Here is a 24907-nt window from a genome sequence, read left to right on the forward strand (position 1 = left end):
GAGGGAGAAGCAGGCTCCATTCAGGGAGCCCGACAGGGGACTCGATCCCGGGTCTCCAGGATCAGGCCCTGGGCCGAAGGCAGGGCTAAACCGCTGAGCCACCCGAGCTGCCCATTCCTGTCCTTCTGATACCTTTCCATCCTTGTCCCCTCTGGAAAGCAGATTCCTGGTTCTAATATGGAAGGCAAAGGCACATGTGGATTCATTTTAGATATGATTGATTTTATTTTGTTGAAAGTGTTTCTTGTGTAAAATGAACACCTATACAAGACTAGGCGGGGAGTGGGTTTGTGCCCCCACAGGTCAGAGGATGAGGTGGGAGAGAATTTCTCGCAGGCCAGCTTCCCACCACTTCATTGGCAAGAGAGAGGATGGCACAGAGTTCACTTCACTTGACCCCACTCCAGGGGAGAGAGGAGCAGAAATGGTGGACACTTAGGCAGAGGGGGCCATCTCGGGGTAGCACTACTTCTGACCTTGAACAGAGCTGGCAGGGGCCCTGTCCTGGGCAAGTCAGAGGCTGGGGGGTTGATGTGGTCTTCGAGGCCAGAGGTCAGGAGCCAGAGTACTGACCAGGGTCAGAGGTCAGGAGGCTGGAGGTTGCTCTCTGGGGTCCGGGGGCAGAGATGGGACTGCTCCTCAGGGTCAGAGGGCAGGGGGTGGGAAGGCTGTTCTCTGGGGTCAGAGCTCAGGACTTGGGAGGGGCCTTCAGCTTGCACCACTGCCCCGGCCCCCAGGCTCTCCAAGTAGAGATCTTGGTTCTGCTCCTTCCACTGTCGGAACTTCTCTCCTGTCAGCTCGGGGTCACCCAGCACTTCCTCCAAAGCCTGAAGCTCCTGCAGCTTTGCCTGTGAAGAGAGTGGGAGCTCGGGGGCATGATCACCTAGGGAGAGGGGCAGAGCCCGAGCTCAGGGCTCACTCTGGGGTCCAGTGCTTGGAACCCAGCACCTGGCCCACTCCAGCCCCAACCCTCACGAGGAGAGGCTGGCTCTGGGAGCCTGGAACTGGTTCGGTCCACAGCTGGGCCCAGAGCTCAGGCCAGGAAGCAGAACCACAAGCCCAGAGCCCTGTCCTCCACCATGCCCAGTGCCCTCCAGCTGACCTTGAGTGTGCTCTGTAGTGCTCGTACGCGGTGCACTAGCTCATTTTGCTGGGGGTCTCGGTTGCGCCGCATGAAAGAGCTCCGCCATTGTTCCTGAGTGAGGGGCTGCGGCTGGCCCAGGAGGGACACGCCACCCTGCCTCAGCCCCCGCACCATTCCTTCCAGCGCCCCTTCACTGTTGTCTGCGGGGGAGGGGGGCAGATGACCATGTGCCCAGCCCTGCCCCACCCCCTGCCCTCCATCTCCGCTCCCAACCCCAGCACAACACCTGTTGGTGAGCCAAAGGATGTCCGTGGGCTGCCCTGCGTCGGGGTAGCTGCAGGTGATGTGTCTCCATGGAGCGGACCCCAGACTTGGGCTGGGCAGGGCTGTGGGCAGAACAGAAGGAGAAGTGGGTATCATTCTGAGCGCTATGGATGTACCCCACGCACACACACTCATCTCCTACTCACCGAGGCCGATCGGGACCCAGCGTCATCGTCAGGGTCTTCTGCTTCTGTCTCACTGTAGCAGTCTGGGGGAACAGGAGCAAGTGGGAGCCCAGTAAGCATCACAGGGTTTTAGGAGGCCAGGGAGTGGGCTAGGGCATTGGAGTTCCCAGCCCCATCCCAGGAAAGACAGAGGCTCAGCTGAGACCTGGTGAGACCTACCCCTGTGAGACACCCACCTTCTTCTCGGGGCAGGGAGGCCCGGCGTGGAGACTGGTACTTGGAAATGCAGGTAATTAGATGGCGCACCCACCTGTGTAGGGACAAACGGGTCTCGGAGTTTCTGTCTACTGTATGCTAGGGGATTTTCACCTGTTATCATCTTCTAACTTAACCCTCAGAGTACCTCTGAGAGGTAGGAACTCAAACTAACCCATTTTATAGATGATGAAACTGAGGCTTGGAGAAGTGAGTGCCTTGATCAGCCACCATCAGAGAACAGGGATCAGAATCCAGGTTCCTGAGCCAGGCTCACAAGCACTCATGCGGAAGCTGGGAGGTAGGCGGGTAGGGATGGGGGCTGGCACTCACATGCTCAGATCCTCCAGGGTGTCAGCAGCGAAAATGAAGGGTTTGTACACATCATGGGTGAGCTGGAACACACTGCCAGGGAGCACAGGGGCCTCACTCAGCCTGGCTGTGCCCATCCAGAACCTATGAGGCTGCACTGGGAACCCTAGCTACCTGGTGCATCCTCCTCCCCCCTACTTCTTCTTTCTCTCCCTTTCTCAGCCCACCCCCCAGTGTCACACTCCAAGACTTAACTATTTTTTCTTCTGATCCTGACCGCTTTCCAGACTGTAGTTGGAAACATTGATGAGACCTTCAGCCTTCTCATCCTGGGGGGAATTACAGGGTGAGGGTCAACCTGCAGCCCCAAGACCCTGGAGGCCCAGTCAGGCTCCTGGGGGTGGGGCGGTAGAGGGGCAGCTCCTGAGCTCTCCAACCACAAATCTCCCAATGCCTAGAGCTCAGGGCAGGAATCTGGGATGGGGCAAAGTGTGTGACCAAGGGGTGCCTTTGAGCCAGGAAAGAGGAGCCAAAGATATCCAGGAAGACGGCCACAGAAGAAAAGACTGCTTATGCATTTGTTGTGTTATTAGAGATGCAGGAAGCTGCTCCATACCCCTGAACTTTGCAAACTCTCTTCTCCCTTCCTGGTTTTTTCATCTTTCCATCTGACTAACCTCCAGGCATTGATTTCTCAGCCTTCTTGATGCTCCAGGTTGGACTGTCCACCTCTGCAGGGCTCCTACCCACCCCTGGGCTTCTCCTTTATCATAGCATGGGTTCGCTGAACTGGCCTGGGGGGTACACTCATCCTCACTACTACCAGCCTGGAGTAGCAGGGACTCTCCCATCCTCCCTCTGTCCCTAGTACGCAGCCCAGAGCTGGGTACACAGTAGGCACCTGAACATTCATTGAATGAATAAGCAGTTGAACAAATGGCCCATCACTAGGATAGACAGGGTAACAGAAGAGGAAGGAAAGGTGGGGAGAGTAAAGGTGACTCTCTCTAAACTGCCCGTGATACCTTTTCTCAGGCTGCTCTTACACACATATTAGTTCATCTTTCTCCAAAGAGTGATCTTATTCTATAGGTAGGGCTCAGGGAGGGGGCCTGTGGCCTTCCTGTGACCACAGGGGGAGCAGACTGGTGGAGTAAGGATGAAAATCATGGCTCTGACTCACTTGCTAACCCATGTATGTGGTGGGGGGGCTCACCTGGGGCTGGTGGTACCAGTAAAGCGTGTGTCTCTTGAGCACAAACCAGCAGCGGCGCCAGCGCGGGCCCATGAAGCCACCAGGCACCTTGCGCAGCAGGAGCCAGCCGTCACAGTCTGGCTGGCCCAGTTCCCGGCAGGACACCCGCCTGCGACTCAGTCGAGTCGCCACGCCTGCAGCAGCACAGCACAGCCTGGGTGATTAGGGGCTAACAACGGTGTCCTGGACTCCCAAACCTGCTCCCTGCCCCCCTACCAGCATTCCCAGCTGATACTGCTGAACCTGTGCTCTGTGCTTGAAATGTCACAGGTGTCTGCCTGAGGTAGAGCTGATTCTTCCCATTTTAGAGACGAGGAAATGGAAGATCAGAGGATGAGCCATTAGCTCAAAGTCACAGAGCTGGTGAGAGGCCCAGGCTGGAAGCACAGGTCTGTCACACCCAGCTGTTCAGGGGAGCTGTGTGTGCAATGTGAGGGGTGGTCTTGCCAGACACTATAAAAACTTTGAAGACCTCATATCAAGGGACCCCCACCTAGTCAAGTACATCTCTTACCTTTTGATTTCTTCCGACCAGGAACAGGACTCTGAAAAGGCCATAAGGGGTTACAGAAGGGTCCTGGTCTGAAGCCACACAACTTGTCCTTGCCGAGCCCTCACCTTACCTTGTCAGGGTGTTCTGGGGGCTTCTGAGTATCTGCTACTCCTGCTGGGAGTGTGGCTGGGGATACAGGGGGAATGGGCAGGGACTCAAGGTCGAGGGAGGTAGAGTCTGTCAGGAGGAACGAGAGAGAGGAGGGTCCATGAGCCCAACCCCAGGCTAGGCAGTAGGGTGAGGATGTCAGAGTTTGCGGGTCTGAGCCAGGCATCCAACATGTTTTGCCCAGGGCATCTGCTACCTGGTGGGACTTTGAAACTACCTGTCCAGGCAGTACTGGGTCCAGGCCTTGGGTTTGAAGTCAGGTCAAAGGCAAAGATGTCTTCAGACGGGGTGCTGGGGAGAGCGAGGAGAGATGAGTGAGCCCAGGGCACTGACACCAAAACCCACCTGGGGCAGAGCCTGTTACCTGGGAGATAGTGGAGGGGAGAGCCCATTACCTGGGAGACAGTGGGGGGAGAGCTGGTGAGGGGGGTGACGGGATCGTCTGCTGTGGAGAGCCCAGGGCTTGAGGAGAGGTCTGGGGGAACAACCAGAAATGGTGATGGAGCTGGTGACAGGGGTCTGAGAGCAGGACAGGGGCAGGGCTGGGGGCAGGTACCTGTGGAGGGGTCTTTGGCACCGGGACCTTCTTCAGCACTAAGGTGGCCCCGGCTGGCTCCCGCAGCAGCTCCCTCATCACATTCTTATGGGGCCAGCCCACCTGGGGGACAGAGCAGGGGGCGGGCAGGGGTGCTGGGTTGCTGGAACTGCCCAGGAGGCTCTGAGCTAAGCCAACAGCCCTTACCCTCACCCTCTGCCTCCTGCCACTCCTCCTTCAGGAGGCCCCCACCAGCCCCTTCACCTTGACTCTACCAAGGCCACTCTGACCCGGATGGCAGCCCCCATAAGCCTGGTCTCCACAAGGGGCCCTCCCCACCCACCAGCCCTGGCTTCTATTCAGTAGTCCCTTCACTGCCGCCCACCCCCTATGTCCCTCCCCTTCTCACTCACCACCACCTGCTCATTGACCTGGACAATCTCGTCTCCAGGCAGGATCTGCAGCCGAGTGTCGGCAGGGACCTGGTAGGTGGGGTAGGCTCATAGGGTTTGCTCTCCATGGGCCTGAGGTGGGCTCAGCTGGAGGGTAATAAGGGGGCCTTGGGGCGGGCAGCTGAGAAAGGCGTGGGATTCTCACCTGGGTTCCCACACGGGACACAAAGTGCAGGCAGTTACTGGTGGTGTGGATTCCCAGGCCCTGCCAAGGCAGAGGCGGCAGTCACCGAGAGTAATGGGGGACCAGAATTCTTGGGTGGGTGGAACTGCCCAACCTGCTGTGTGACGTTGGGCCTGCCACTCTTCTCTGGGTCCCGCCTCCTTCTCCAATAGGGGCCAGAGGGAAGCGGAGCTTGTGGGCTAATGAGATCCTCAGCAGCCCTCCAGAAAGGATAAGCAGGGCTGGGGCAGGGCTGGGGCAGGACAGGGGCAGGGCTGGGGGCTCTGGTTTTCTCAAGCAGTCAAAGATTAAAGCAAGAAAGTCCCAGTCCCCTAACCTGCCGTGTCTGTGTCCCAGGGCTGGAATGTGTCACCTGAGACCACACCAGCTAAAGCCCCTCAAGATTGGAGAAAGTACTTAACGACATGAGACCCCAGGAAAGCCCTCTGGGCCTTTAAGAGCTGTACAGAATACAGGATTCTGCGGGTTCCTAGAGCCATATTTCAGGGCCCAGACAAGGCTGCCAAGAGAGCAGGGCTCACCAAAGGGTCATCCAGATGCACACGCTCCAGCACTGCCCTCTGCTCCAGCAGCTCCTGGGGGCTGCAGCTCAGGATGTTGTGGCAGATCCCGACCACGTGGCTGCACTGGGGGAGGGGGAGCAGGATGGCCAGCCTGAACCTCGTCCCACTGCCACCCCAACTCCCCATTCAACCAAACCCATACTCACAATCCTCAGGACTTTGCTCTCCTTCTCAGCCGCTGGAGTGTCCTGCAAGCAGAGAGGGCATCAGCCTTCCCCGAGTCAGGGGCACTGCCTTCTCCCAAGGGCAGAGGGGGCTTCCCTATAGTCCCACTCTGTCCTGCGTGCTGGTCTCCTTCTAGAACTACACAGCCTCAGAGCTTTGGCTCCAAGGTCTCATCCCCTGACGCCAAGCCCAGAAATCACCATACATGCCCTCCCTGGCTTCACCTTTTCCTGAGAGTTAAACTTCCCAAGCCACCCCTGCCAGCTGGAAGACCCCACACCCCCATTGCCCCTACCCAGCCGCCTGGCCGCCTTTCTTCCTGTGCCTGTCTCTTCCCAACCCCCACACCTGATCCTGTGCTGATTCATAGGTTATAAAAAGCTCTAGCCTGACTTGGTCGCTATGGCCCAGGCCAAGCCCGGCCCTTGGTTCTCCTACCTCCTGCAAGGCCTGGCCCAGCTCCCCGCACAACTCCCCAATCTTCTGGCAGGCGGAGAAGTCATTTAAGTGGGAGAAGAGGTATCTGGCAGGGGGAAGGGTGGAACAGTGATTAGGGGGCTGTGATGACCAGTCAAGTCATGGAACCACTCAGAGCCAACTACCCATCTGACACATGGGGAGAGATAATATCCGCCCTGATGGGTTTTGGTTGGGGTAAATGAGATGACTGATAAATCTAAAGAGCTTAGCAAAGGACTTATTTGTCAAGTGCATAATACATGCCAAGCCCTGTTCTAGGCACCGGGGAGACAGACCTTAAACCTATGATTACATCAATAATGATATGACTTGATCTGCTGTGAAGTATAGGGAGCTCTGAGAACATATAACAGGGAAGGCTTCCCAGAGGAGGTGACATTTGAGCAGGGACCTATGGGATAAGCGGCAGCAGTTGAAGGGAGTAGAGAAACTCTTCATGCAGTGTTATGACTGTTCTGATTACAAGCTGGGGGTGGGTGGGAAGTCAGGTGCCCTGATGCCCCCAACACAGACCAAATAATCTTCTTGCCCTGCTCCACATCGGAACAGCCAAGCTCTGTTCTTCATCCCCAGGTCCCAGAGGAGGCCAAGGATGAGGAGGGTCCCCCTCACCAGCTGGCCCAACCAGGGTCTTAGGAGGAGCCCCGGGTACCTGTTGAGCCAGAAGAGGAGGGTATGGGCCTCATGTATCAGTTTCACAGCTGCACTGAGGACATGGGCAGGGGGCTCCACACAGCCCTCCAGGTGACCTTGGACTAAGCTCTGGAAAGCATAGGTCCCCTCCAGCAATCTCTCTGTCAGGCTCTGAAGGTTCTCTGTCTGTAGCCCAGAGCTCTGTGCCAGAAAAAAAGGCAGGTTATCTCCTGGCAGTGGATGGCCCAGATGGGTAGAAGCTGCACAAGTGTGGCCACCATTCACTCACCAGGGCCCGGAGCTGTTCCACCCCTTCCAGGATGAGCTCCTGGTGGCCCAGAGGCCACACGGTCAGAGCCTCAAGGCTTCGGGGACAGAGCTGGAGCAGGTACTTGCCAGGCAGTTCCCATTCCTCAAAGCAGTAGTCCTGTAGGGAGTCATCGAGGCCTAGAGGGAGAGCAGGGCTTTCAGGCCACTTCTTCATTCTCACAAAGCCCTCTTTCCTCCCATCTGCTCCTAACAACAATCCTGGGACCCAGGGTGTGTTCTGCCCATTTCACAGATGAGACTACTGAGCAAGTAATTTAATCACTCTGTGCCTCAGCTTCCTCACCTGTGAAATGGCAACAATAAAAGCACCTACTTTCTGATCATGTGGGTATTAAATGACATGGAACACGTGAAGCACTTGGACCATTCCCTAGTTCACGGTAGACAGTAACAGCTGCCATGGTATCATCACCAGACTCTACCCTGATCAACAAGGCCCTGTATGATCAGGCCCCACCTGACTCTCCAGTCTCATCCTCTGGCACAGCCCTTCAAACTCAATACTCTAGATCCAGAGCCCTAACTCCCTGGAGCTCCTGGAATGCTCTTTTGCCTCAGGGTCCTCGCATGCACTATTTCTTCTGCCTGGATTCTTCTAGCTCCTTCACCCTCCTTTTTAATCTAACTCCCTCCAGGAAGCCTTCCATAACTCCCCAGGGTGGGTCGGGATCTCTCCAGCTCCCACTGCCCCTCATGCTCTAGGCCATCAAAAACTGTTCCTTCTTAACTCTAGCCCATGCCTGGCACAAGGTAGACGAGGCAGACCGAAGACAGGAAAAATTCCATTGAAAGCTTATGTGCTAGGCAAGATTTTAAGGGTTTTCTATGTAGTAACACATTTGGTGCTCACTGAATGTAGGAGGTAACGACTATTATTATCCTCATTTTATAGGTGGGAAAATGGATACAAATAGAGATGAAGTAGCTTGCTCACTCTTTGAAGGAGTTCCTTCCATCCCAAGTGAGGCTCCATCATTAGGGAACGTGAGCGGTCATTAATAGCTCTTCTTCGTTCCCCGTGTGACATTAAGAACACTGGACTGGGAGTTGGTGGACCTGCTACTCCAGGGCTCCAGCCCTCAGGCGGCTCCTCTGCCGAGGACGGTGACCTTGCTGCGCCGCCTTCCTCCCAAGTCTACCTTGAGCCACGCAGGCTAGGCACCTGCTGCGATGGTCTCTTTTTGTCTACTCCATGAGATGGCTGTTGACTTTCTTATCTTACGGATAGAGAAACTGAGACCTCTGGTCGCAGAGCTGGTGAGTGGAGCGGTGGGGCCTGGAACTCAGCCTGGGAGTCGGACTCCAGCCCTGAAGCCCGGCTTTTCCAGGGCTGCTCGGCCTGGGCCTGCCAGCAGGGAGCTCCACTCCCCTCCCCGCTCGAGCTGCCCGGGAGGGCTGTCAGGACTCCCCTCCCCTCTCCCAGCTGCAGTCTGGGCCCTTTCCCCGCCTCCGGGGCTCAGTGACTGGCCACCACGTCCTCTCCCCCGAGGCCCCAGGAAGCGGCTGTGCCAACCCCTTCGGTCTGCCTGGGCCTTCTGTTTCTCTCAAAGTGGAGAGAAGGGAAAAGACAGGAGGACGGGCCCTGTTGCCCAGCCCAAGCAATCACTTCCTGGCTCAGTGCGTCAGTTTCCGCTTCTGATAAATGGGTTTAATACCAGCCCACTGAGCCCTGGGGCGGAGGGAAGGTGAAGGCGCTTGGGCGGCCGTGGGCGCCGGCCCGTCCCTCTGTTTTCATCCCCCAGGCGCCGCCTCCCCGCCCGCACCGCGGCGGCCCCTCGCGGGGCGCTGGGGGACCCCAGCTGAGCCCCCGGGCCCCGGGTCGTCTCGTCGATCCCTCCGCCTAGCCCAGGGCCGCGTACGCGGCAGGCGCCCCGAACTACTTGTTGACCAAGCCGCTGACAGACCTGGCACGTCCCTTCTCCGTTTCGTCTCCTCGTGCCAGCGCCCCTCCAGCCCGACTCTGCCCAGGCCCACCTCTCAGCCAAGCCGCCACCTTCCCGGGGCTCCAGGTCGCTACTGGCTCCATGGCCCGGACCGCCCGCCCGCAGCCGCTCCCGCCGGGCCCGCCCGCGCAGGAATTTCCGCTCCCGGAGTCCCGCCTGGGGAGGGACCTGGGGAGGGACCCGGGCCGGGCCCCGGGCGGAGCCAGCAGCACACCTGGGCGCACGGGCACGGCCAGGTGAGGCGCTGCCGCTGCCATTGGCCCGCCGCCGCCCCGCCTCCCGCCACCGCGGGCTGCCCGGCCGCCTGACCCGGGGGCGGTGCCGCCGCTGTGCGACCCAGGCGACTTTGGAGCGGGCCGCGATCCCGCCCCAAACTGCACTTTGACCTCAAAAGAGGCTCCTCAAAACAAAACAAAAAAAAGTCAGAGCACAGAAGGAGCCAGAACCCTGGCAGCGAAAACCAGCTTTGCAGCTTGTTAGCTCCAAAACCCTACCCACCGTGCATGCTTCTCCGCAAAATGGGCTGCTGTGCCGAGCACCTGTCTTAATAGCGCTAAAACTTTCCGGAACAGGGGTTTCTAGTCCCCCCCTGTTTTGGGCACACATACAGACCCTTCTGGCAGTCTGGTGAAACCGATGGACCCTTTCTCAGAATTGTGCTTTTGGAAGCATTAAAGAAATGCTGAAGATTACAAGGAAGAGAATCATAACCAAAACATTTAAAACACGTATTTATGATTGAGGTGCCTGGCGGGCTCAGTCAGTAGAGTGTGCAACTCTTGATCTCGGGGTTGTGAGTTGAGTCCCACGTTGGGTGTAGAGAAAAAATAACGTCTTAAAAAAAAATCCATACATTTATGATACAGTAATGTTTATCAGCATTAGATAACAAGACTGTTGGGTAACTGGGTGCTCAGTGGTTGATCATCTGTCTTTGGCTCAGGTGATCCCGGGGTCCTGGGATACAGTCACACATCTGGCTCCCAGCAGGGAGCCTGCTTCTCCCTCTGCCTATGTCTCTGCCTCTCTCTGTGTGTCTCTCATCAATAAATAAAATCTTGGGATCCCTGGGTGGCTCAGCGGTTCAGCGCCTGCCTTTGGGCCAGGACGTGATCCTGGAGTCCCGGGATCAAATCCTGTGTTGGGCTCCCCGCATGGAGCCTGTTTCTCCCTCTGCCTATCATGAATAAATAAAATCTCAAAAAAAAAAAAAAAAAAAAGTAACAAGGGAATGCCTGGATGGCTCAGCAGTTGAGCTCTGCTTTCGTCTCAGGGCATGATCCTGGAGTTCAGAGATTGGGTCCCACATAGGACTCTCTCAGGGGAGCCTGCTTCTCCCTCTGCCTGTCTCTGCTTCTCTGTGTGTGTCTCATGAATAAATAAAATCTTTAAAAAATATAACAAGACTGTTAAGTTAAATTGTCCTCTTTAATGTTATCAGCGTGGTGTTCAACTTGAAGAACACTAAACTGTGGGTGTGATCTTTGATTCATCTTCTCTCACATTATCAGTTAACAAGTAAACATAGGGAATGCAGGAGCATAATGGAGAAGCCTGGGTCACCAGTGTGAGAACAGGCAGATTCACCATTTGGTCACTGACCCTCTACTAGACCTAGAGGTGCCCAATCCATGGCAGCTACATAGCAGGAGTGTCTGAAATGGGTTTATAACTATCATGATTTTGAAATAATTATGAGCATATACAATGTTGAGATATTTGAATAACTATAATTTGGTATAAAAATATCTGTGATTTTGGGATCCCTGGGTGGCGCAGCGGTTTGGCGCCTGCCTTTGGCCCAGGGTGCGATCCTGGAGACCCGGGATCGAATCCCATATCGGGCTCCCGGTGCATGGAGCCTGCTTCTCCCTCTGCCTATGTCTCTGCCTCTCTCTCTCTCTGACTATCATAAAAAAAAAAAAAAAAAAAATCTGTGATTTTAATAGGTGACAAAGCCACAGATACTGTTCATACTTCAATCCATGTACAAAGAAATTGTAATTTTATTTATTTATTTTTAAGAGATTTTATTTATTCATGAGAGAGAGAGAGAGACAGAGAGGCAGAGACACAGGCAGAGGGAGAAGCAGGCTCCATGCAGGGAGCCCGATGTGGGACTCGATCCCGGGACTCCAGGATCACGCCATGGGCCAAAGGCAGGCGCTAAACTACAGCGCCACCCAAGGATTCCCGAAATGGTAATTTAAAAAAATATTTTATTTATTCATTTGAGAGAGACAGAGAGAGCACAACCAGGGGAAGAGACAGAGGGAGAGGGAAAAACAGACTCCTGGCTGAGCTGGGAGCCTGCCTCAGTGCTCAATCCTAGGACCGAGAGGCCATGATGGGAGTCGAAGGCAGATGCCTAACAAACTGAGCCACCCAGGCACCCCAGAAATGGTAAATTTCTATTACAAGTTAGCAAAAACATATCATTTTTTCCCATCCAAGTTTATGGGCCCCCTAAATTCTAAATCCCAGTTAGGAGCCTTTCTCTTAAAACAGTAGCCTGAAACATACTGCTTATTGTTGTCACCATTATCACCACCATCACCACCATTATCCCAGACCAGGAGACTCCCAGGAATTTGGAATCAGAATCAGTATCAGTATCATTTGCTGTGTGACTGTGCCTAATCTCCACACCTCTCTGAACCTGTTTCTTCCTGTCCAAAACAGGGACACCTAGACCTTAGTGCTGTGGAGATTTGCTTGAAGTATTTTGAAATCTGTCTTATGGAATAGAGCTGAGTTATTATTGCTTTAATTTTGTGGAGAGGAGCCTGGGCCTCCGACTATCCCTTTGGAATCCCTACCAGGGGTGCAACACCCAGCCTTCAAAGCCTGTCATGATCTTGCCCCAAATCCAAATTCTGTACTTGGCCTATGGATGGCTCATATAGTGTGTGTGTTTCAGTTGTTATCATTCCATAATTTCACAGATAAATCCAGTTCTCTGGAACTTGGCCAGCTCTGCTGACCCCTTCCCATCTTCACATGTGGCATCAAACATGAATGCAGATTGTTGGCTGCTATTTTCAACATCTCCGCAGGTCCCTGCAGGCCTTGCTCCCTCACTGGTGAACCAGTAGGCTCCAAAGGTGCAACACAGCCCTCACCTCTCTGGTTCCCTCCTTTGCTTCATGCCCCTCACACCCTGTGGGCACATGCTCCTTCATCACTCCTCCGTGCTGTGTCCCTCTTTCACATTTTTGCCTCTCACTTCAACGACCTGCCTGTGGCACTTTGGGGAAGCCCAAAACACAAAGACCTGTCTCCACCATCTTAGTTCCATCAAACACCTACCCTGAGTCAGCCAGCCCCTGCCTTCCCTGAACACATAATCCTGCAGGGGAGAAATGGACAGGAACTCACCACTTGTGCTCACGTGCTCCCCTAAAAGGACTAGGGGCCTAACATTCACGATCTTGCCTTTATTTTGTGCCCCTGTCACCTGCCAGGGCTAGGGAGGTAAGGGCAGAGTAAATGGTAGCTTCTATTTTAAAGATAGTTTTCTGGGCAGCCCCGGCGGCTCAGCACCGCCTTCAGCCCAGGGCATGATCCTGGGGTCCCGGAATCAAGTCCCATGTCGGGCTCCCTGCATGGAGCCTGCTTCTCCCTCTGCCTGTGCCTCTCTCTCTCTCTTTCTCTGTCTCTCATGAATAAATAAAATCTTTAAAAAAAATAAAGATAGTTTTCTGAGTTTATAAAAGTTACTTCTGCATGTTTATTGTAAAACATTCAAAGGTTAACAGCAGGTCATTATATCTCTATTCCATTCTGGAGTGGGGACCACTGTGAAGTTTCTATTCTCTACACAGGCAGATACTTTACATGCTACTCTGAAAATGTGCTTTTTTAAATATTTTTTTTTCATTTTATGAGATAGTCAATACCAAATGAAATAATACACACTTACTGCTTAGAATACTACCTAGCACAGTCAGCTACTGTTTTTTAGCATGCTGTGGACAGCTTTCTTAATCAGTATATACTAAACTCCTTTTATTACTGTCCCCAAGCCAAGAATAGGAAAGTCCCTGCGGGAACTTCATCTTGGAGAAAGAAGCAATATATGCCCTCCCCCAAGGTAGGGGCCGTTGATCTAACAGAAACCAAGTGAAAAGGATTACCAATGTCTGGGGGGAGAAGGCGGATTAATAAGACACCCTGCCCCTCTTTTGCTGAGGGCTGACTGGTGATATCCAATCACCTGAGAGGTACGGATAGAGCCAGGACCCAACTCTGGTTGGGTCTCCTGTACCTGGCCTTCTAGTACCTGGTCCAGGTCTAAGACTCCCAAGTGCTATCAGGCAAGGCCTCTCCTGCTTACCCAGCCTGCCCTCCGTGGTGAGTGGGGGAGGTGCTTCTCAGGCCTGATGCTGATCTCTCTTGACAGCTGCTCCTGAGGCTGGCAGGACGGGCAGGAGGGGGAAGGGACCAGATTTAAAGGTCCATCTGCCCCGCCCCCTGCCAGACCTGGGAGGGCAGACGCTGGTGAGCATCCTCTGAGGCATGGCTCTCATGTATATGAGAAGTCGGAAACCTCTATGCCCGGATTTCTGCTCCTTGGTATCATGAACACCGCTATCCTCATTCCTGCTTCCATCCCACAGGCCGCCAGGGAGACTAGAGGCATCCACCATGAGATTTCGACGCCTGACCCCTGGCTACTTCCGTGTACTACAGGTAAGTACCTCTCACCGATGGCTTCTGGCACCGACCCCCTACTTTCCCCTACCATCGCTGGGCTGAAACCCCCAGAAGCCAGGCGGTCACGTTTCCTGCCGCCTGAGCAGCCAGGGCCCAGATGGGCAGTGAAGCGAGAGGGATTGGGGTGGAATCTCCCTGGGGCAGCAGTGGCATCCGTACCTTCTTCACCCAACTGTACCTTCCAGTTCCTTCCTACCCACTACCTTCCGAGAAGTCTCCAACTGACCCCTCAGATGGACCCTCTGTGTACCTTCAGATGCAGATAGCTGGGGAGCTGAAAGCAGAGCCCCGGAGTCCACTGGCTGGGATTGTGGCTACACTGCTGGCTGTCCTTGGACTGGGTGGCTCCTGCTATGCTGTCTGGAAGATGGTGGGGCAGCGGCGGCCGCCACAGGCCTGATGATAAAGTAGGCGGCCTCCCACCTGGGTCCTGGGGGAGGTGACTCAGCGGGGGCTGCAATCTTGGGAACACACTTCTTTTCTGAGGGTCAGTTCCTGCTCTCATGGGGAAGAGGACAGTATTAACCAGACCCTCCCTCTCTCCTTTACTGACTTGGGCTCCCTCTGGAGGCTCCAGCTCAGATGCCCAGGACCCCTGAGGGAAGGCAAGGCTGTAGGGAAAAGCTGGACCAAGTGGGGAACAGACACCCTAGGTCCTGTAAACAAGAGTAACAGAGAAACCCCACAGCGCAGGAGTCTGGGGGAGTGGCCTGGAGATTACAGTCAGAGGCAAGTCTTCTCTATCCAGTTCCTTTATTGGGGGTGAGAGCACCCAGGAGAGGCCATCCACTCCCCAAACCCAGGGCCCAAAGAGGCCGGCACAGTCCCTCTCAGCCTAGCCTTTGCAGTGCTGTCCATGGGCAGCTCCCGCACTTTGCAGCCTCAGGTCATGCAGGGAGTTGTGACCATCTCAGGGACCTCAGTGGATACTTCCGTGGGCACTGCCAGTCGCTGGGGTGTCACATAAGAGCCCATACCCGCTGCCCTTTCCGCCTCCTCCTGACTGTAGGGCTCCACGCTCAGCTGCTTTAGCCTGGGAGAAAGAAGAATGACAGTTGGGAGCTGACCAGATGCAAGCCCTGTGTGCCCAGCACTCATCCATCAATCCTCTCCTTACTCCATACCTTTTCTTGTGGTCTTTGGATCGGAAGTGGGTCTTCAGGGTGGCGGAATCAATGAAGTACCTCCTGCAGCGATGGGAGGCGGGTAAGGAGAAGAGTGAGCTGAAGCCTCTCAGGTAACGCCTACCTCCCTGAACCGAGCTCTTCCTGACGCCAGGCTGCGCGCCTGAACGGATGGGAGGCCAGCCCACCCACGGGTCCCACGAGAGGAGACCCCGCGCGTCCCGCGGGCCGGACCACACGCCCCCGTCCCGTCCCGCCCACCCTTCTCCTCCCCGGGCCAGGCCCGGCCGGGACTCACGCGCAGGCCAGACAGCGATGCAGGCCGCCCCCCGGCAGGTCCGGGTCGGGCTCAGACGCTGGGTCCGGCCGAGACCGCGCGGGGACCTGGGGCCGCAGCTCGCGGTGAATCTCATCGAGGTCGGGCCGCCGCCGCTTCGCCTTCATCTGGCGGGCCAGGGAGCGGGCTCGGTGCGCCCCTGTCCGCCGGGCGCGACCCATGGCCAGGGACCACGGGCCCGGGGGGCCCAGAGCCGGCAGCGGAGCACACGTGCGGGCGCTTCCGGATTGCTGGGTGACGTCACGTGACGCCCGGGGGCGGCGCGGGCTCCTCCGGACCGCCCCGGATGACGTCATCGCGCTTCGCAGCCGGAGCGGCCCGGGCGGCGGTCGACGTCAGTGACGGAGGCCGGGCGGGGCCCGGGCCCAGGGCAGCGTCCTCCGCCTGGGGCGAGGCTGTCGCGGGGTAGCGGCCGGGTGCAGCGCGCCCCGGGCTTCCGGCCCCCGCCCTCGCGCCCCGCCGGGCCCAGCCTGCCTCTGCGCCATCCCCTGGCACCGTGTCCCCTTGCTTGTTCCCAGATCTTGGATTCCGCGGTCAGTGGGAAGAGGGAAAATGCCTTGAGCATCTCCGGGAGGCACTGAAAAATGTCCGTGATGTGAATAAATGAATTAATGAGTGAGAGTGAGTCAGTGCGCCGGCCCCCACAGGATTCGGGAGATCCCTCCAGATCCCGACGAAGGCCACCACCTCGCCCTGACTCCCTTGGTCTCCATCCTTCATCCGCCCGCGTCCAGATCCGTGAGCAAGCCGTGTTCCTCCTCAGGAAGCACAGTGCTCAGGCACCCCCTCAGACCTTCGGTGAGGAGGTGCTCACCGAAGGACCTTCCCCCTTCTCTGAGCCCTGGACTCCCAGGCATGGGCTAGCAGCCAAGGCAGAGAGCCAGCCTAGGGGCTGTGTGATCAGGGCGGGGAGAGGGCCAGAGAGCCTCTCCCCATTCATCGGAGCCTGGTGCCTTCCTGGCTGACCAGAGGAGCTCAGCAATAATTCAGGGACTCCAGCTCCTTGGAACCTGTTGCCAGGAAACAGGGAGACATGCACGTGCATCCCTGGGGAGAGGATCAGTTTCCAGACCAGACAAAGCAGTGAAATGTAAGCTCAGGGTGCCAACTGGGGGCCTTGGGACCTCCTCAATCCAGTTCACAGCTAAGTAGGGATATAGGGCAGGCCCCTCTGAAGGCACAACTGGTATGGCTACAGTCCCAGAGGCACCAGTCCAGTGTGGGTCTTGGGCCCAAGGACTTTATAAATGGACTTAGTGGCTGAAAGATTTTTCTGGAGCCATTCCAAGAGATCAAATTCAAGTACCCCTAGGGCCAGGAAGGAGGACTCCATAGAGATGTCTTCATTATTCTTGGCCAATATGGGTCAAGACAAGGGGCTGAGGCCACAGAAGCCAGTTCTGTCCCACCCCCACCCCAGACTCTGGATCAGGTTCACCTGCTGGGCACTGTGCCAGCTGGGGAGCCTGGTGCATCTTTAATGAAGTCACCTGATCCCTGGGACAGGCTCTCGGCCTCACCAAGTTCCTGGAGCCAGACCCACTGGGGGCCCACTGAGTCAATTGCCTTCTTGAGCTTGGGTGCCAGGTCAGTTTCCCCTGCAGCCATGAACCAGGCATTTTGGAAAACCTACAAGTCCAAAGTGTTACAGACCCTCAGTGGGGAATCTGAGGAGGACCTGGCAGAGGAGGTGGGTACCATCCATGTTTGCTGGGTGGGTCATGGCAGAGGGGCAGCAGGAGTGAAACGTACAATGAAGGACAAGGGACAGGCTTGGGGTGGGGGCATATTTGTGCAGAAGCAGTCAGCACATTCAGAGATGACAAATGGCACAGTATAGAAAGCCAGGGCATTTAAGAAAACTGAGGAAGAAGATTTGGGGGCCACCAGAAGAATGGTTATTGTCTCCAAAGATCTCAATGGCGACCACATGGAAGATATCCTTCCAGGACCAAAGGGCAGTAGCCACACAGGGTATATGCAGCTTGACACAACTTTCTAATGAGCAGGGCTGCAGAACTGGGATGGCTTGCCTTAAGAGGGAGTGAGCTCTATGGTGCTGGAAATAGGAAAAGTGGTGCTTGCACATAGGTCACTGTCGCAGCATCAGATTAGAGCCAGACTTGGATCATGTTTATCCTAACATTAAAGATCAAAAAAAGCTCTGAAACTGGGAACAATCTTGCATCTAGAGGCTGTGATAAGTGGCAGTTGTGCAAACAGATATCACAGGGACGGGAAATATTTCTGAAGGGTGTGTGTGTGTAGGTTTGTAAATAAGTTTATGTCTAGACCGCTTGGTGTCCAAGGAGGGGCTTGTGTAGAAGTATCTGTGGGTCAGTAGTAGGATTGAAATCCATGTAAAATACTTCATGAAGTTGTATGTGTAGGTGTGAACCAGATATAAGTATTTCTGTGTGTGTGTAAGTCTCTGCCTGAATCCCTCTGTGAAAGCATTTGCAGGTCTCAGGTTTGTATAGCGTGTGTGTGTACATGTCTGTCTTCGTGTCTGTGGATGGATGCAGAGGTTTAGTGTGCTGCAGGTGGGCCTTGCCACAGATGTCTGCATTCGTATAAGTTCACAGGTATGAATGGTATAACTGTGTATGTGTCCTTATGTAGGTGCTTCACAGCATGTACATCTATGTACAGGTGAAGAGGTATAGTCGTGTGGAGGCATGCGAAGTACGGGTGTGTGTCCACATCAGCATGCATACCCTTGTCCACACATTTTTGGGTGTGTGTGGATATGTCTGTGGGAGGGCAGGTATGTGTGCTCAAGGGTGTCTGCAGGGATTAACTATACAGGTCAGGTATGTGATTGGGAGCTTTGTGTAGAGGTATAACCTGGATGGATGGATGGATGGATGGATGGTGTGAAGGGACTAGATGGGTGTTTAGGTGTGAGGGTTTGGGGTGTCAGGGTGTGCATACCAGGCTAGCAGTGGAGGAGGGAGGTCCTGTTCGTCTGGAGCCTTTCTCATGCTAGGGAGGGGGTCTTGTGTCCCAGCGAGGGAACCCAGCGTTAGTGGAATCTGAGCCAGCAAGACCTGCGGAAGAGGCTTCCCATCCCATGTCACAGCTGGCCCGCCGGGTGAGTTCTTCCTTCTTCATCCCAACTCCTGGGGGTGGGGGGAACCTGGTAGAGGCTACTGTGGAATCCTGGGAGGTGGTGCTGTGACCCCTCCCTGATTCCCAGCCCCTTCCTCCCAGGTTCAGGGGGTTGGGGTGAAAGGTTGGCTGACAGTGTCGTCTCTGTTTAACAAAGAAGATGAGGACAAGCTGCTGCCACCGGAGCCCTGTGCTGACCAGTATGTGTGTGTTGGTGGGGGCTGGGATGGGCCTGGGGTCCCCCTGCTCCCATGTCCTTTCTTTCCGGTCTATTTGTGTATCTTTCTGATCAAGGAGGGAGAGGAAGGACCAGCCCCTGGCTGTTTCAGTTTCTCTCAGCAGGAAAGAGGCCAAATCAACAAATCTGGAGATTAGGTTAGATCTCAGGAGGACTTAAAGGGCTGTTGGGATTGAGGTGCTAGAAGGTATTTTAGGTGCTCTCTCTCCCCATCCACATGGGAGGGGCCATCTCCCTACAGTCAGGGAACAGAAAAGTGAAACTTTAGATGTTTGGAACAGAGGGTGGCCCAGATCAGTGATTCCCGATACCGGTCTAAACCCTCATCCTCCTAGGGAGTTTGTGCCAGACCCTCCTTCAAAGATTCTGATTCAGCGGATATGGGCTGAAGCTGGGATCTATGCTTGCAGCATGCTCCTGAGGACCCGAGGCACACTAATTTAGGAACCATTGAATCAGAAAGGCTTTGAAGCTGAGGGGTTAGGGGTTGGGACCCCAGGCAGCTCCTCTCTCCTAGCTCTATTCCGGCCTTCCCTCCAGCCCAGCAACGCCCCCTTTCTTTGACACTCCCCTATTCCTTCCTCCCAGGGGTCCCCCAGACCCACCCATCTCTCCAGCCGCAAGGTTTCCTTTCTCCCTCCTGGCAGTCACCGCCTGACCCTCCCAGGGCTCCAAGGACTCTTCCTCAGATCTGAGGCTCCCACCTCAAGACTCATCACCAATCCTTGACTACCCTTCCCCCCACACTCCCTGCCACCCACCCCCCGCCCCTCCCCACTAAGCCCTGATCTAAGCCTTTCTCATTTCCTTGGGTCGCTCCACCCGTGCTTTTTTCTAGTGTTCCCTCATTTTCCTAGTCCTCCTTTCCCTCCATCACAGACCCTCATCCCCGCCCCCGCCCTGCCTCTTTCCCCGGGGCCGCAACCTGGGCTTCCCCGACACCCGCTCCCGGAGCCTGACCCCGCCCCAAGCGCCGCTGGGCCCCGCCCCTCTTCCCGGGCTCCCCGCCCCGCTCTCCACACCTGGCGCCTCGCGCTTCGCGGAGGTCGCGCGCTTTCCCCGAGTCTTTGCTAAACTCTCTCCGCGGGGAATCCCGGTGTCGCCTCCCTCTACCCAGACCCCTCACCTAACCCCCTGACCCTGTCCCACCCTAGCCCCCTTTCCCTGTGCCTCTGAGCTCCTCCCCTGGCCTGCAGTCACCCTGCGCCCCAGGTCACCAGACCTCCGCCTGGCTCGGCCTGCCCCACTCCTAGCGCCTGCGCCCCGTCTCCCCCTCTTCGTCCTCGCCCCGGGCCTCTGGGCCGGTGACGCTCGTCCTTCTCCCGCAGCCCGCTGGCGGCGCAGTCCCCCTCGCAGGCGGTGACCGCGACGGAGGCGGAGCCGCGCGGCCCGGGGTTCTGGGACGCGTTCGCCAGCAGGTGGCAGCAGCAGCAGGCGGCGGCGGCGTCCATACTGCGCGGCGCCGAACCCAACCCGGAGCCGGACCCCGAAGCGGGGGACGAGGCCGCGGAGGAGGCTGCCGAGCGCCCCGAGCCGGGGGAGGCCGACACCGTGGCCGGCTTCAAGTGGGGCTTCCTCACCCACAAACTGGCCGAGATGAGGGTGAAGGCCGCGTCCAAGGGCGACTAGCCTGCGGCCCACCAGGGCACCCGCTCCTTCCTTCCCCCGCGCCCATAAAAACCCTGACCCGACACCCCGTGTGACCGCGTGTCTTTGTCCGGACAGCGGGGATGACTGCTTTTGGGTGGGCAACCTCAAGGCCGGGTTCAGCTCAAAGGGTCTTCCCCGTCCCTTCTCCCACAAACCTACAAGGGAAAAATGACCAGACAGTCCTGGTGTAAGGAAAGATTTAGTCCGATTTAGGGCGCAACTTTCCAGGAAACTGGGGGGCCCCAGAGGACAGGCTTCATTGCCCTGTTCAGCCTCTTTAATTCGACAAATAGCCTGTGGCCCTGCTATGTGCACCATCCCTGTACAAGGGGAAGACCAGCGGGTCCCACACAGGTGACAAGTTGAGTCACAAAAATAAGGCTGCACTTGGGAGCTCGGAGGAGATGAAGCCGACTGGGGAATTCAGGAATTTCTGAGGGAGAATGAATAAATGTAATCTTGGAAAGATTGAGTTGATAGAAAGGGGAAGGTAGCCCAGGCAAAGAGGGGAACTCTAAGCAGGGACTTGAAGGTGTGGTCCCATGAAGCAAACAAAAGACATTGCATGTCTCTGAGGGAAAGGAAGATAGTGGCCAGATGTGAGGCTGCAGGTTAGCAAAATCCTGGTTTGAACGGGTCCCTTCAATTCTGAATTCTTCCTTTCTCAGCCCATCCATAGCTAGTAACCAAAAGGAGGCTGCACATCTCCAGGAATGGGGCCCCTTTTCGGGTGGGGGACCCCAGATTTCTGGAACAGACCTCTCCCCAAAACTCTTCAGAGGCGGTATTCCTGGCTCCTGGATGTGGTTGGGACCGACCTGAGGTCGGTGGAGGAGATGATCACAAGAGTACTAATCAGTAGTGGTCTTAGCGGCTGTCGTTTATCGAACACTTTCTATAATGCAGGGCACTTTGCAGCGGTGCTTTAAGACCGTTTCAAAAATACCCTGACCATCGAGGGGTGCAGCTGTGCTTCGAGGAGGTTAAGTGCTTCCCCAGGGTCACACAGTGAGCCTGGAACCTACACTCCAAAACCCACGGGTGTAACCCCGCAAACCCGGCCCTCCTTCCTCCATACCTGCTCTCTAATCCAGCATCACGACTCCTTTAATTAACGTTTTGCCTTTATTCAGTAGATTCTCTGATCCCCCACTCCAGGCTTCTCTCCCCAGACCCGGCCTCCACAGGAGCCACGTAGCTGCCCCCTCCCCCTCCGTCGTCTACTCTGGGAAGGGCCTTCGAATGATTTTGTCCCATCCTCCCAGGGTTCACAGGGAGAGACCAAGGACCCAGAGGGAAGGGCTCCCTAGAGGCACCCGGCGCGTCGGAGGCGGGGCGTCCCTGCCCGTGCCCGGGACCAGCCCTGCGCCCACCCCTTCACCCTCCTGGGGTCCGGGACCCCCCGGAGCCCGCTCGGGCCGCAGCGGCGGCAGTCACACCTCGGACTCGCGCGGCGGGCCGCGGGCGCGCTGGCAGCCGTACAACCACTGGATGACGCGCGCGTTGCGCTCCACCACGGACACCGGGGGGCGCCCGTCCCGCGCCGAGCCCGCCGCCTCTGAGCCGCCGCCGCCGCCGCCGCCGCCGCCGCCGCGGTCAGCACCGTCCGGGCGATCCGTGTCGCCATCGCTGGACGTCCAGTCGGTGGTGTCCCCAGAGCCGGGCGGCGGCGACGCTCCGGGTTGGGGGCTGGCGTCCGCGCCCCAGCTCTGCGGAGAGAAGCGCTCAGCGCCCAGCACCTCCACCAGCGCGCGCTCCAGGCCGCAGTAATTGAAGAAGCGCTCCTTCTCCGACAGCGGCAGCGAGCATGTGGGGCACAGCGCCCGCTTTCCTGCCGCTTCCGGGGCCTCTTGGGGCGCTGCCCAAACCCCAGGAGCCGCTGGTCGCTCCGTTGGGCCCGGACTACTCGAGGGGGCGTCTCGGGGGGCGCCCAGGAAGAGGCGCCGCACCAGCCCCTGGCCCTTGGCGTTCTCTTTGTTCACCGAAGCCTTGCAGTCCCGCTTCTGGCGGTAGAAGATGAGGGAGTCAGGCCTGGGCAGCCGCCTGCCGCTGCTCCGGCGGGCGGGTCTGGGCGTCCTGGGCGATGCAGGGGGCCCCAGCTCATTGCAGGCGTGCGGGGTGAGCGGTCCGGGACCCCCACGCAGAGCTGGCTCCTGGCGGCGTGCTATCACCTGGTGTGTCTTGACATACTTGGCTTTGTCGGCCTCCAGCCTCTCCACCGCGCTGGGGGTCCGTCCCCTGGATGGGGTGGAGGGAGAGGCCAGGATCATCTTAGCAGAGCTGGGCAGGATAGTACCCCATAAGCCACTGGAAGTAGGCAGCTACTTGAGGAGCCCAGAGCAGTTGGCTGGGGGAGGGGGATGTCCCCCTGGTGCCTACAGGGAAAGAGGAACTGTCAGTCAGGGAGAGAATAGATGTCCCAGCACCTCTCCTGCAGGCATTCCTGGGAATAGGATCAGTCAGCCACCCCTCCCCCAACTAAAAGGGCCAGACCGTGCCTAAGGGGCAGAGGTTCAGGCTACCCCTTCCCCCCTCCTTTATCCCTCAAAGACATTGAGCAGGGGCACCCTGGTCACCCAGAAACATGCCCCTTTGAGGGTGCCCCAATCTGGCCAGAGAGCCATGCCAAGCAAGCATCAGCAAGTGGGACACTTGGAAAAGGAAATGGGGCTGGTCCCAGTTCAGTTCCCGAAAGTGGCCTCAACCGGAAAAAATACCTCTTCCCAACCCAGCAACTTTGAGTCCAAGACAAGAAGGCTCCCCAGCCACAGGCTGGCTCCAGCAGGGCCCACCCTTCCCGCCCCCAAGCACCGAGGTCAGGGATATAACCACAGGGTAGGAGCCTCCAGTAATTGCAGCCAACTGCCCTGCCCAGTCCCAGCAGGGCCAAGGGGGAAGAAAGAGAGGTGGCCACCAGGTCATGTCAGTCAGCTACTTGCCACCTCTGTACCCCTGCCAAGGGAATTCCTCAATGCCTACCTGTAAACACCACCTCCCCTACCTCTGCATTTTCATTTACAGAAAAGGAAATTGGTAGAGAGGAAGGGGCTTGCTCAGGTCTGAGAGTTAGAGACTGGGGTTGAAACCCAGGTCACTAGCCTTGCAGTGCAGAACTAGTTCAGATGGCTTCTCTCATAGCCGATCAGAACTTCCCTCTTATGTTTTGCTTCTATTCTTGCTGCTATAAAACCAAGCTCTTTCCATTAGACATGGGCCCTTTGCCTCACTAAAAAGTTGCTTCCACAAATTCTTCCCAATAACGGCGCTCCCAGAAATCTGCCCTTAGGGTCCCTGCCTTCTTCTCATCCTGAGACCCTGTGACCCTTGTCCGCCACCTCCCCTCTGTCACTGGGCAAGGGGACCAGGAGGGGCTGTAAATCAAGAGCTGACAGTTCTGTTGGCAGTAACAGAATGGGCCACCCACACAGCTCAACACACCCCATACCACCCCGGCTCCCTCCTTCCCGAATCCTCCACTCAGCTGAAAGGAGCACAGAAGTTCTGAGAGCTGAAGGGACCTCCAGTCAGGAGGCAACAAAAGAACAGAACTTGCAGGGTTGGGGGGAGCCCCCCACCCCAGACCTGTCCTTGCTCTGTCTCTCTCTCTCTCACAAACCCCTATCTAGTGTCTAGTAAGTCAGTCCATAGGCAGTTGGTAACTGGGAACCCAGGCAGCAAGGAGAGCCTGGCAGTGCTCTCAAGAACTCTACCAGGCAATGGGTCAGATTCCAAGGTCTCAGGAGGGCACTGTGCTTGTCTGACCTTATGGGTATCCTCCCAGCGCTCTCTCCTCTTCCCAGCCCTGAGCAGCAAGGCTATAAAAAGTCCCTAAACACAAGGACCAAAATAGTCTGTGTCCACCATCTCTTCCCTGCCTCCTGGGTTGGCCCTGATGCTCACCACGGACGTTCCACCCTAGAAGCCTGGCAGACATCCTTGTGCCCTCTGTCCCTTCGTCCACCTCCTCCCAGTCCTGTGGTTAGTGGTCTGAACTTTGCCCATGGCTTCAGCTCTGGACGTGGGCTGGGGACTTGCTCACTGGCTTGGCGCTGGCCTCCCTGCCCTTGGGTCCCCCAGTGCCTTCCCACCCCAGCCCTGGGTTCAGGACGCACTCACCTCTGGGTATGGAGGCTAAATGTAGGGGTCCCTGGGCAGGATCAGACAAGGGCAGAAGGGACAGCAGGGACTGGAAGTAACTTTGGTGGCAGCCAAACCTCACTCTCCACAGGAAAAGGAGAGAGAGCCTCCACCCCCACCCCCCCAGATTAACCCTCGCCTTCCTGACCCAGAGCCCAGTCTCTAGTTAACTCCTTCCTGGTCACAGTCTCAGTGCTGGAGAGGACCTTTGGACCATGTCCAGCTTCTTTCATTATTTTATACAGATGATCACACAGGCCCTGACAGGTTATGCCATCTGCATGAAGGTGCAG

At 56.6% G+C, this 24907-nt stretch overlaps 4 protein-coding genes across 8 annotated transcripts; 1 reads left to right on the forward strand and 3 right to left on the reverse strand.

The window, feature by feature from the left end:
* Positions 1 to 201: 201 nt before the first annotated feature.
* CNKSR1 (connector enhancer of kinase suppressor of Ras 1) lies at positions 202 to 9598 on the reverse strand. Of its 5 annotated transcripts, none has more exons than XM_041767962.1 (21): positions 9333 to 9598; positions 7318 to 7475; positions 7048 to 7229; positions 6354 to 6438; positions 5897 to 5938; positions 5709 to 5813; positions 5149 to 5208; positions 4983 to 5033; positions 4573 to 4674; positions 4412 to 4491; positions 4234 to 4307; positions 3979 to 4085; positions 3870 to 3900; positions 3317 to 3489; positions 2356 to 2429; positions 2122 to 2193; positions 1770 to 1843; positions 1555 to 1616; positions 1371 to 1470; positions 1103 to 1284; positions 202 to 848 (listed from the first exon to the last, which is right to left on the reverse strand). In XM_041767962.1, exons 1-21 carry the CDS (start codon positions 9556 to 9558, stop codon positions 579 to 581), a joined length of 2310 nt encoding a protein of 769 aa, XP_041623896.1. In that variant the 5' UTR covers positions 9559 to 9598; the 3' UTR covers positions 202 to 578. The 5 variants fall into 5 exon arrangements, with proteins under 5 accessions (XP_041623896.1, XP_041623895.1, XP_041623898.1 ...); XM_041767961.1 differs by having other exon boundaries at positions 4965 to 5033; positions 9333 to 9597; XM_041767964.1 differs by lacking the exon at positions 9333 to 9598 and adding an exon at positions 9263 to 9271 and having other exon boundaries at positions 4965 to 5033.
* Positions 9599 to 14753: 5155 nt separating this feature from the next.
* Positions 14754 to 15726, reverse strand: ZNF593 (zinc finger protein 593). Its single transcript, XM_041766975.1, has 3 exons — positions 15440 to 15726; positions 15142 to 15204; positions 14754 to 15050 (listed from the first exon to the last, which is right to left on the reverse strand). Exons 1-3 carry the CDS (start codon positions 15637 to 15639, stop codon positions 14900 to 14902), a joined length of 414 nt encoding a protein of 137 aa, XP_041622909.1. The 5' UTR covers positions 15640 to 15726; the 3' UTR covers positions 14754 to 14899.
* Positions 15727 to 17084: 1358 nt separating this feature from the next.
* C8H1orf232 (chromosome 8 C1orf232 homolog) lies at positions 17085 to 20456 on the forward strand. Its single transcript, XM_041765644.1, has 4 exons — positions 17085 to 17168; positions 18489 to 18572; positions 18692 to 18789; positions 20156 to 20456. The coding sequence occupies exons 1-4, from the start codon at positions 17085 to 17087 to the stop codon at positions 20454 to 20456; spliced, it is 567 nt and encodes a 188-aa protein (XP_041621578.1).
* Positions 20457 to 21583: 1127 nt separating this feature from the next.
* Positions 21584 to 24700, reverse strand: FAM110D (family with sequence similarity 110 member D). The gene is made up of 2 exons (XM_041764973.1): positions 24594 to 24700; positions 21584 to 22852 (listed from the first exon to the last, which is right to left on the reverse strand). The coding sequence occupies exon 2, from the start codon at positions 22745 to 22747 to the stop codon at positions 21911 to 21913; it is 837 nt and encodes a 278-aa protein (XP_041620907.1). The 5' UTR covers positions 22748 to 22852; positions 24594 to 24700; the 3' UTR covers positions 21584 to 21910.
* Positions 24701 to 24907: the final 207 nt, after the last annotated feature.

The sequence above is a fragment of the Vulpes lagopus genome, chromosome 8 (genome assembly GCF_018345385.1).
Source record: "Vulpes lagopus strain Blue_001 chromosome 8, ASM1834538v1, whole genome shotgun sequence".
Classification (NCBI taxonomy): Eukaryota; Metazoa; Chordata; class Mammalia; order Carnivora; family Canidae; genus Vulpes; species Vulpes lagopus.